At 44.1% G+C, this 12,235-nt stretch overlaps 1 protein-coding gene across 1 annotated transcript; it reads right to left on the bottom strand.

Moving 5' to 3' along the window:
* Positions 1-1,291: 1,291 nt before the first annotated feature.
* On the bottom strand, positions 1,292-5,794 carry LOC103930410 (probable glycosyltransferase At5g20260). Its single transcript, XM_048577267.1, has 4 exons — positions 5,405-5,794; positions 5,153-5,307; positions 2,911-3,265; positions 1,292-2,288 (listed from the first exon to the last, which is right to left on the bottom strand). Exons 1-4 carry the CDS (start codon positions 5,720-5,722, stop codon positions 1,620-1,622), a joined length of 1,497 nt encoding a protein of 498 aa, XP_048433224.1. The 5' UTR covers positions 5,723-5,794; the 3' UTR covers positions 1,292-1,619.
* Between the last annotated feature and the right edge of the window lie 6,441 nt (positions 5,795-12,235).

The raw sequence follows: 12,235 nt of genomic DNA, 5'->3' as shown, positions 1-12,235 counted from the left end.
AATTTGAGAAGTAATAAAAGCATCAATGTTTCTGAGTCACTTGAACGAGTGTGTACGAGGGATTGTGCGTAGCGAAAATGGATTCAGCTTTAACCAACAACAAAGCCCAAACTTATTTCTCATTCGTACACGTACACGTGTGGTTTCAATGTCACGTAGCACTCAATGGAATTAAGCCCACAGAATTTAACACGCATTGAACTTTCCCTGGTACCACCACAATTCCATAAAGCAGAGGTGATTATGATTTTCTTGGGGTGATTGACATAAGATCACACAATATGACCAGACCAGGTCACTGCCATAAGCCCTCAGTTTCTCCAAAGATCCTCATCTCCAGCAGTTTTTGCGAGTCCAGAGAAAGCCGAAAACCTAATGTTGTCAATGGCAATACAAATGCCACAAGTAGAATGAAAGGATTTTGAAAACTCAGTCGAAAATTTTCATTAATAACATCTCATATATTGCAGGTTTAATCGGAAGCCAGTACTTTATTACACAAACACATGGTAGATACACGTTTCTCCACATCCATCCTTAAAATATATACTATCGTTAGCATTCTTCGCGCTCACAAGACACAGCCTGAATTTTTCCTTCTGTAAAAGTTGCTCTATTTGCAGCAGGAAGGCCCGAGTGTAATCATCTGCATCGATGCTCACAGCCTAGAGACTGGTAAACCTGCATTGGAACAGAAGTTTCTGCAAAGATGATTTTCCTGCATGATGTTGGAAAAGTTAATTATGAAGGTTTATTGACATTTGACAATGCTAGGACTGGCAGCCGGTGGCGGAGCATTCTCGTTGAGAAATGGTTCCACCTGGTTTGGATTCGACCAAACAGGGTATCCTTTAATTTTTCCCTAAATCATAACAATGTAAGGCATGTCAGTACTTTAGTGCCAAAGCTGCAGAAAATTTTTTGAAGCAATTTTTGAATGACATGAGCTATTTCGAATGCTGAGATTCTATTAATTTCTTTTCTGCCATTTTCCGATATTTAATTTGGTTGGAAACTCCCGAATTGATGGAGTTAAGCTATACATGTTTTTGTTTCTGAAATGGTTCAGTCTTTAAGTGAAGGAAGCTAGTTGATATGCAACAAGAAGAAATTGTTGTTGCTACCAAAACTTAAGTTATCTGATAAACTAGCCAGGGATTTGGTGGCATTTTCGTGTCTCGAACATTTCAAATTACATGTCACTGTAATTTAATTTTTCTGTGGCCACAGCCTTATATTGATCAGATGCATGAACAAAGGGGATTCATCAACAGAAAACTATGAGAACAACTGGTTTCTCGAAATCGATTTCATATTCATAATTTCATATCATGAATGCTAACAAGGTAGTCATCCGTAAACCCCGAGCATGTACGAAGCAAACTATATTAGAAAAGTTTAAAGGTTATTTAGCTACATATATTGGCGGCCTGGCCTACAACTAGATAGGCTTACAGGGAGTGAGAGGCTTTCCGCATAAGCCTGTGTTTCCGGAGTAAGAACTCTTGGGAAAGTCACTGAGCAGTTTGCCCTCTGGAATTTTCCCCACGAGATGATTGTTTGATAAATTCAATTTCTCCAGATTCCCCACTTCAAAAACTTTACAAATGCCGAGATGCTCAAAACCGATCTGGTAACCGAATGTTGAGCCTTCTAAGCCACACCGAGTGGAGCACCATGTGAAATACGTCGTAGGGCTTAGCTGGTCGGTTGAGTTCAAAATGCCTTCTTACTTGCATCACCCTCTTCTGCAATTTCAAGTACTTTGAGTATGGAACAGCTTTCAGTATTGTCTTGATTTCTGATATTCTCTTGGGCGGAATTTGTATCGAAAACTTGCTCCAATCAAGAACATCATCAAATGGTACTGCATAGTAGTCAGAAATCAACACCGGGACACACCCTGCATACATTGCCTCCACAACTCTAGGACTTGCTACTTCAGACCCACTTGGGCACAAGCAGAACTTGGTTTGTCCCATTAGCTTGTGGTAGTTCAGGTCCTTAGGGAGCTTTTCGTAAACTCGAACTTCATCATCTTTTTCCTTCCAATGCTCAAACAAAATGGTCCTGATGTCTCCATGAGCAGCACCGGCAAAGAAGGCAAGGAGTGGACTCTTATCTGGGGGTTCTCCGAAGCGGGGCGGCCCAAGGTCAAAGGCTTTTAGGTTATATTCCGGCAATGAGACGTCTCTAGTAGGCTTGAATCCTTCAGAGGTGTTTGCGTTGCATAACACCTTAATGAGATTCTTGTAGGGCCTCGGGTCATCGCGTGAGATAATTGGCGCCTGAAAAATCAAATGTATAATAGTTGAACAACGAGATATATATATATATATATATATATATATATATATATATATATTCTTAGATGCAATTTAACCATCTATGTTTTCTCATGATAATTATGATACGTTGATCCAACTATGTGCCAAATCGAACTCAAAACCTGCTAACTTTTAGTTGTGCTACAAAACCAACAAGTGACTAGGACCGCCAATCAGCCAAGTTATCTCAAAGTGCATGAAGTGTTGTTTTGCTGACTGGCTTGAAAATGGACAAGAGATCCTCTATGGATCTCACTATTTGGAGTTCAAAAATCAAACAATTCAGCCTACTCAAATTGAATGTAAATCTTCATGAACTCATTTTGATGACTACCTTACACAAATTAAGAGTTTTGACTCTCTTTTACACAATTCAAGGACCCGAATTTTCTGATTCTTAACCTCTAGACATTTTGGTTTGGAGAGGTTCCGTATTCCTTGGCAACAACCTAAACTAACAAATTGTCCATGTAAGGAAACCAACTAATCTAAATTCAAATGGTTGATTTGTCCTTGCAAATCCTTGATAATACTAAATTATAACGCAAATCAAATTATTGATGATGAATGAATAGTAGCTTACCCAATCATGGCACGAGACAAAAAAATGGTCGGCCCCACCACTTCTGTTCCAGTAGGGGTATTTATCAGCTACAACATAAATGTAGTCGGTAAAAGTACGATCCAGCCGATGGAAGAATGTCTCATGGTGAGGTTGGATTAGGTAGTCGGTAATCTTGGACACACTTAATGGGAGGAAGAATGCGTGGGCCTCGTCAGGATGTTGGGCCACAAATGGGCTTGGCCCACTTTCCATCTCGAATATAAATTGCCCTTCTATGGAGTAGATGTATGTGGTGGGCCCATTGTGAACCATTGGCAAATCTCCTTCCTTGTAACTCCATATCTTGAACCTCTTCACCATCTCTACGTGACTCCTAATGTATTCCAAAATAATAACATAGCAAATCAAATTAGTAAACAACCACACCACTAAGTTAACGACTTGTTTAGAATTGCATTTAAAATGACTGAAAGAGGTTTTTGTAAAAATATTTTTGAAACCAATCTTTAGTAAATATGCAAATGAATTCTAAAAAAAAACACTTGAAGTGAAACACATAACTGATTTTTCTTGCAAGAAACACTTTAAGTGCTTTTGGAACCTAGAAGCATTTTCTCTAAAAGTGTTTTCAGTCATTATAAAAGCACTTTCAAATGAGCCCCAAATTAGTAGTATCACTTGATCAAAAATTGAAAAGAAATAAGGTTTCAATCAATGAAATAGAAAAATGAGGGATGAGAACCTAATTTCTCCGTAAATTTACCTGCACTCCAAATTAAGGTTATAAAAAATGAATATTTAGTAGGATATCACTTTGACATGCAATTATCTCAAACTAATTGCATATCCACATACATCTAATTTTTTTCACATAACAATGCATGATTGACTAGAGATACATTACAATAACTTCACATAGTTAACCCCAAATTGTACACATTCAATCAAATCGTATAAAAAAATTGCTTGATGAAATTAAATTAAATCAAAATTGTAAAGACAAAAAGATAATTTTTGTGCTCAAATGTAAGATGCCATATGATCGCTCATATCTTGAAGATATGGCCAAGGCTAAAAACATAGGTCTAATGGGATGTAGTGCCAGCACCACCCAAGAGGAAGCCCACAAGCACATATAAATACAACATAAGCACAATGCCATTTATTAGGAAAAACGTGGAGCGCTCCGGAAAGGGAGATCGGGAAAGGGACTTGTTGGGTTTTAACTTCTAACTTGTAAAAGATCAGTGGCCTAACAAAATTACAAACAACCCAGAAAGGAAGCAGAAGAACCTCAAAATCACCAATTAAAATTATATCAACACATAAGTGAATATGTAGCTGATGTCTTTGTTACGCTAAGACATAAATATGGTCATTTTTGTGTGTGATTTACAAATATTCATGTTGATGTCATTTCTCTGTTACATTTTGATATGTATGGTGCAAAAATTCGTCAATGACCTAATCTAAATTACCTATTAACAAAATTCAATATACTAGTGGATAAGGTGTTGAGTTTTTACACATGGGTCCCAGGTTCGAAACTTCTTATCTCCTAAATTATTGTAATAATTTCGAACTCGCCTCCCTAGCCTAATAATCGTAATTATAAACAAAAACATTTTGTCAACCAAAAAGGTGTGAAATGCTCCAATTAATCATGTCAACAAAATTAAAGAAAAGTAACCAAAATAAAATTCATCAGCAATATAGTGAAGTAAAAGAAGAAATTGGTAGATGACTCCAACTAATAACTTAACATAACTAAACACAAAATAATTTTATTATTTTTCTCAAAGCCTCACAGCCAAGTAACCAGATTAGTTGTCCCTATTTTCTCTTTCACATTTTTCTCTCAATAAATAAACTTTTAATAACAAAATAATTTTCATAAAAGTCGCTAAAGAATAAATAGCCACTTTAGTGACGAAAAATCATTTGGAAGTCGTCACTAAAAAACTTTATAAAGCATTTTATATTTTCTCTTTTTATAAATTTTATTTTCCAAATTTTGATAAGCACACGTCTACAATCGCTAATATGCAATTAATTTCTTGTTTTTTAATTAAATAAAAGTAATTGGCGTTATATGGAATTATTATATATTATATTTGGAAAATTATTAGGCTGAATGCATCTCACCCAATTGTCAATCACTCAGTGCTGATTAACAAAGGAATAAAACCCAAAATTTAGAATTGAAAAAAAAAATTATAGAGAAAATGAGATTAAAAATAAAATAAAAAGGGGACTTCACTGATGAAAGGCATATGGATTTCTGTAGGCACTTCCTCTGGGGATGTAAATCTCCTTCCGGTCAGAGGAGACATTCTTTGTGAGAATAGCTTTGCGGATAATCGCTCTTGCTATCCCCAACTCCTCTTCAATCCTCTCCGTTTTGCTCTTCTTTTTCTGGATTTAAACACACATTAAAATTTACCCAAATGATTTTTTTTTTTATAAACAAAAAAATAATGATTAAACAGTAAAAAAATGGAAGGTTACGTACTTTGGTAGTAGCGTGACTGAGTTTGGAGGCGGTGGAAGTTGGGGAAGGCGCATGGCGGCGGCGAAGCTCGAGCGGTGGCTGGGATGTTGGGGATGGGGAAGGTGCAGGTGCAACACCATGCAAAGTTGTGGTGTTGAAATTGCTGGTGGTTTGCTGTTGGAAGTTAGACGGGGAGGAGGAGGAGGTGGGAGACGAAGAGAAATTGAGAGAGAGATGGTGTCGTTGGTTCAAAGGAGAGAAGAAGACGGCTACGACAAGGAGGAGGAGAAGAGTTACAGAGAGTAGATATGGGGAGCGGAAATCCAGGGCTTCTGCCATTTGCTAGCTTCAACTCACCCACTTAATTTATTTAAGACTAGCTACTAATACATACATACATACATACATACATACATATATATATATATATATATATATATATATATAATATATGGTTTTTATTACAAATAATCTCTGAAGTTGACTCACTTCATCAAGATAGTCTTTGAAATTGAAAATCAATCGTTCTTGAACTTGCATGTTGCAGATCAATGTCATCCGTCCGTATGTATTCTATTAAGAAATCTGTCCATGTGGATTAAAAAACAAAATTAATTTTTAAATTTAGCCTAATTCTCTCTTCCTCTGCTCTCTCTTCTTCCCTCCCGTATGCTCTCTCCCTTCAACGCAGCAACAGCAGCCTAGCACCGAAGAGGCGACGGCGCCGCTGTCCTCCGACACCAACGACTCAAAAACTGATATTCCTATAATCCTCTCTTAATACCCTTCCAAACTCTACCTTCATCAAATTCGAAGTTGATAGGCTCGAATTTCAAATCTAGGCCGTGAAAGTTCGTGGGTTTTCTGGCCAAACCCACAATTTCTTTCTAGTTCTCCTGGCGGTTGTCAACGAGTAATTCTGATGGGGGTGTGTTGGTGCGTGGGGGATTGGATTTGAAGGGGTGTGTTTTTGTCTAGTTCTCTTTCATGGCGGATTCACCGCGTGTTCCATGCCCAGTGGCGGTGATGAAATCTGGAAGCCGTGGCACAAAATTGTTACTCTTGTAACTGTTTGTTGACCTTAAAAATTACAAATCCTACGTGGCGCGCAGGCCGAGTAACTAATAAGCTAACTACGTCCTTCGGTCGAATGCGGGGCGTGCCAACTCGTCGGCCGAGCCTGGCCGAGGAGTAAAATATGTTGATGTAGCTTTGAGCGCGTTGCTGACTTCTTTAACTTGCGATTGCGACCGAGGAAGGAACACTCTCGGTCTCTGGGTTCTACAGCCTGAAGACAAGGCTGCCAATTCTGCGGAGTTCACAAATCGTCCGAGCCCGATTCGGTCACTGTGATTATGTTCGTGAGAGTATAAGCACGTCGAATCGAGACCAAGGTGTATGGACACAGGTACTCGAACGTGATATATGTCTTGATGGTAAACGTAGTTCGGCCGTCGGAATGCCGAACCCTGAAACTCACTTGTGAGTATCCAATCATAAAACCACTCGGTGACCAGTACGCCGAGCAATGTAATTCGTAACACCTAACTATGTCGAGAAAGCTTAGCAAGGTGACCTCTGCCAACAAAGGTTTGAAAACCTTTCTCGACCGAGACTTGGATAGATAATCGGTCGACCTCGACGCAGTGCTGTTTATCCAAACTGAAGATGCTTCTCGATCGGCTGATTCTGCGGCAGCAGTGCTGTTTATCCAAACTGAAGGTGCTCGCCGGGCGCTTCCACAGTGCTGTTTATCCAAACTGAAGGTGTGTCGGCAGGAAAAGAAAAGGAAAAAATCTCAAGATGTTGAGAGGTTTTGCGCAGGGCAATTGTATGCTGATTTGAAGGTCCTTTCTGTTTGCATGATTTCTTGTATTTATAGTGCCCCATTCCTTGAAACTGACTCCGATTTGGATTGGGAGTTCTTGTCCCATTTCGCTTCTTCCTCGATCAAACCTACTCCTACTGGGATTCTGAATTTTCCTTCTTTTCGGGACTTCATTCCTTACTGGTCGAGAATCCTGGTTGCAACAGGACTCCCTCGACCTTTCTATTTATCTGGACTATTTATGATAGGATTTGGCCGACCCTGTTAGCTGGCCCGGGCCTTATTATTCGGCCCATAGTATTTATCATCTCCTTGGGCCGAGCACATCCTGCTGCTTGGCCCAACAATAATATTTTGGGCCCAAACATTGCCCCCTCGCTTCTGAGGTCGCCGACCATTAACTCTTGGTCGGGCCTCGACCTTGAAGAAGCGAAAACGTTTATTGCTTTTGGAACTTTACTTAATGACCGTTATTCCTGCGTATTTATGAGGCATGATTGCACTTTCCTCGTTGCCCCCAAAGCGTGGCCACGTGTCGATTCTATGCCGTTCTCAAAACTTTCAATCGTGGGCCTCGAAACCGTGCACTAACTGGAACGTCTTATCCTCATTAATGCCTTAAAACTGGCGTCGCACGCAATCGTGCATCCTGGATTTTCGACTCCTCGATCCCCTCTTCGCAGGTTCCCAAAATATTCGAAATGATTGGGAACTTTTCCCGGTTAAATTTTCCCCCAATTTCGAATTCCAGTCGTTTGATATTCATTCTGAAAAACCTATAAATGCCCACATTTCTGCCATTCACATCTTACGCTTTCAGAAACTCCAAAATCCCAATTTGTTCACACTTGTTTTAAGCCAAAACCTTTCCAGTGTTTCCTTCTGCGATTTCTTCCCCAGTTTTCCTTTCTGCAATTTCTTCTTCTTCCAATGGCCTCCTTTATCTCAAAACTCTCCGACGAAATCAACAAGTGCAAAGACTTCATCGATCGGAGCGCAATCAAAACCCTACGCTTCGAGAATGACATGGCCACGACTCATCAGATTCTGGGCCCCCTCTTCAGAGATGCAGTGCCGATGTGCATCACCACCCTTCTCAAGGAGCAGTGCCTAGCACCCCTGCTTCAAGGGTTCGACTGGTCCAAATGGTGCTTGGCTCAGCCTCAAGGAGCTTGGCCCTCGACCACCACAGCCTGGGCCGCCTGGGTGGATCGAATGAGATCATTCTTCTGCGAGGAGTGGAAAGCCCTCGGCATCTATGATGCCATCCTGCTCTCGACCATGGAAATTACCATGGACAAAGAGCTGCTTATGGCGGCCTTGACCCTATGGTGTTCGGCCACCAACACCATGGTCCTTCCATTCGGACCCCTCGGCCCTACGATCCTCAACATCTCGGCCATTCTTGGGACTCCACCATCCGGCCTCCCAATCGATGCCGCTCTTTCTGGATGCCCCTCCCTCCTCGACCTGAAGGCGCTTTTCGACGAGCGGGCTGTCGAAACGCTCAGCCGAGGCGGTCGGGAGCCTTCAAGAGAAGAAGTTCAGAAGCTTCATAAGAACTTCTTCAACTACAATACTCTGATTCTCCATTTTGCCGGCCGAGGCGAGGAGAGTCTCAGGAAGGGAGAACATGAAGCCTTCCTCTTCTATTGGTACAACAAATTTATTTGTTGTACCAGGTCGAACAAGTGCTTGGTCGAGAATATGCCAGTGGCCCAGGCCCTGGCTAGTGGTCACTCTCTGGCGCTTAGCCCGGCTATTCTTGCCAACCTTTTTCGTTGCTTGGCCGAGACGACCATCAACAAGATTGACCCGCACCAGAATGGGCCCCTCTGGGTTTTCCAACTCTGGCTGCAGGTCTATTTTTCCACTCTTTGGCCTGAGGTCCTCGCCTTCCAGCGCTCGGCCGCCCTCGGCCCCCAACTTGCCTCTCGACCGGCTCCTCCTCACCGGGCTGACGAGGTCCTCAAGCACTTTTTCAGTCTCGAAGTTCTTTCGGACGACGAGTTCTTGGTGTGCCGGCGCCAGGAGTACCCTGCGTCAATCGGGCTCCCGACGGCAACTTGGGCCTCGGCCGAGGACGCGGGCCTTCGTCAGTCCTGGGGGTCAATCGTACTGGCTCGCGACCTTCCCCTTGGTTGCGACGCTCGCCGAGCCGGTTGGGAGGTCTACCAGCCCCACTTTGTCGCCCGACAGCTCGGCTACCTCCAAGGTTGCCCTGTACCCCTGATCGTCTCTCGTTCCCTCCTGAGCCGGGGACGTCTTTCTGGTTCTTCCGAGAGGGAGTGCCGGACGATGGAGCAGGAGTTTCAGGATCGGTGCAAGAAGTTCCGTCTTCGGCCAACCGTTCCGGAATCCTTGGGCACCGACACGTTTGGGGACTGGTGGGACGAGTACGCTGGCGACTTCTTCGGTGCCTCGGCCGAAGACGTGGTGAGCAAAGTGTTTGGTGACCGGCCCAGTCCAGTGCCCTCGACTCAACCTAAGGAGTCGGTCCAAGGTATATTGTTGACTAATTGCTTTGCCAGTTCAGAAAAACTCACTTGTCCTTGTTTACTAATTGCTTTGCTATTTCAGGGGGTCGCGGGTCGAAAACTGTCGAGGTGGTCACCGCGGTGGCAAGGACGAAGAATCTGGTGCCTACGAAGGGGACCCTTGTCACCGAGCGGTCGGTCCCTGCCAAACGCCCCCACCAAGAGACTGAGCCGGCGGAAAAGGCCCCTCGCCCTTCTAAACGCGTCAAAAAATTGCCAAAGAAGGGCGACCGGGAAATTCATGTCGTCCCCAGTGACACTACTGGGACGCCTGCTCCTGCCGGCTCTCCAACTGTGCCGGCTACCCCGGCATCTCCAACCCCGAATCCTCCAGCCGTCTCCCCGGTCGATCCAATCGTCGCTCTCGCTCCAGATTCAGAGCCGGTCGTGGTACCTGAAGTGGGGAAGTCGGCTGCGCCTGCCGAAGCACCCTTGTCTCCAACGGTCGTTTTGGAGGTATAATTCTGCTTCCACTTGCTTCTTTTAGGTTTCTGGTCGTAATGCTAACTGTTTTCTCTTTTTGTTCAGGATGTCGAGAGCGAGAGTGACGAAGTCCCGCTGCAACGCCGCCGTCGACCAGTCAACTCTCCTCCCGTCCATCCTCCTCCTGTAGTCGAGGTGACCGCTCGACCACGTCCTACTGCGGCGGATCGTGGCAAGAGACCCATGGTCGATCTTGAGGCCACGGGCGAGTCACCGATCCACCCGCAGGACGAAGACCCTCCCATTCATCCACAGGAAGTCTCTTCGGCCTTTGTAAGTATTGTTTCTTTTGTGTTTTTGAGTTTTTTGTGACACATGGTTTTTAAAAGATATTAAATGTCAGGTGCCTGAACATTCATTTCACCGGCAATTTTACGCGCCGAGGGGCGTTGTCTATATTTCCTGGCCGCCGTCGTGGCCATCAAATGTAGATAACCTCCATCGGCCGCGTGAATTGCGTAGCGGTCTAAGGCACTGGGCTCGGCCATTAAGCTCCCTGGGTTCGAGCAATGACCCAGAGGGCATGGCCGAAGTCTCCTCTCAGCAGGTCTAAAACAATCCCCTTTTTCTTTATGCACTATATCACGTCTTACTTTCCCTCACATTTTCCTTTTATGTGCACAGCCATCGTGGGAAGTGGAACTTGACGCTCTGCTTCAAAGCACGACCGGTGAGGTCGGCTCCTCTGCAGCTCCGGCCGAATCGGCAGGAGCCACGCCCGCCGAAGTCTTCGTGAAGCTGCACGAAGTCTTATCTCTGACTGCTTCCCAAGCTCTCCGGTGCAAGGGCCTTGACTCTGTTGGAGAGTGTCTCAATGACCTCGCCAGCGGTGGTCACTTGAGCCTGGAGGCTATCTCTTTCCTAACCGACCTCCTGGAGCGGACTCGGCAACACTTTCTTATCTTTGAGCGTGCCCTACAGGCCGAGGACGATTTGAAGGTGGCCAAGGTCGCGCATGAGGCTGGCCGAGTAGAGATGGAGGCTTTCAAGGCAAAGAAAGCAAAGCTGACCGAGTTTGATCTCCAGATTTCTGACCTCCAGCGTCAGATTTCTGACCTTCAACGCCAAAGGTCGGCTGCTGCTTCCGAGCTTGAGAAGGATTTTGAGGCTAACAAGGCTCGGCTGACGGCCTTCGCTGCCGGCGCACGGCGTATCCAGCAACTGCAGTGCAACAAGAAGACGCGGCAGGCTGAGATAATTTTGAGCGAGGCGAAGTGGCTGGAGCTGAAAGCTGCCCTTGAGACTTTCCTCCCTTCGACCCCTTAGGAATTTAATCATTGTATTTGTTCTCTTGTAATGAATCTTTTGTTATCAATACAATGGTTATTTTGCTATCAGTACAATGGTCTTACTCTTGCATTTCCCATGTAATTGGGTAGTACTTCTTTAAAAACTTTCCATTAATCGGCAATTTATAAACTGAACCCGTCCGATCTCTTAAATGATATGCCCCCTTGCCGAGTACTTTGTGAACGATGAATGGCCCTTCCCAATTCGGCGACCACTTACCAAACTTGGGATCTTTAATCCCAACGGGCAACACAGTTTGCCAAACCAATTCTCCTTCGCCGAACGTTTTTTGTCTTACACGCTGATTATACGCTCGCTCGGCAATTTTCTTTTGTGCTATTAACAAGTTAACTGCATCGATTCGACTTTCTTCTAAGTCTTCTAACTCTTGTCGCATCGCTTGACTATATTCAATACTGTACAAATCACTCTGCTCGATTACTCGCAACGAACTTATACTCAATTCGACCGGTAACATGGCGTCGTGTCCATAAGTTAACGCGTAAGGAGTGGTTCCAGTGGCCGACCGAGGTGAAGTTCGGTATGCCCATAATGCTTCACTTAACTTCAAATGCCACAAACCAGGTTTCTCTTTTACCATTTTTTCAAGGATGCCGATCAATACTTTGTTGCTTGCCTCGGCCTGTCCGTTTGCCTGTGGGTAGTAAGGCGTAGATTGCTCGAGTCGGATATTCAAACTTGCCGCGTATTCCC

Source organism: the organism of the source record quoted next, unplaced genomic scaffold (genome assembly GCF_019419815.1).
Source record: "Pyrus x bretschneideri cultivar Hongxiangsu unplaced genomic scaffold, Pyrus_bretschneideri_v1 Contig11, whole genome shotgun sequence".
In the NCBI taxonomy this organism is placed as follows: Eukaryota; Viridiplantae; Streptophyta; class Magnoliopsida; order Rosales; family Rosaceae; genus Pyrus; species Pyrus x bretschneideri.
This window is presented reverse-complemented; position numbering and strand designations above follow the sequence as displayed.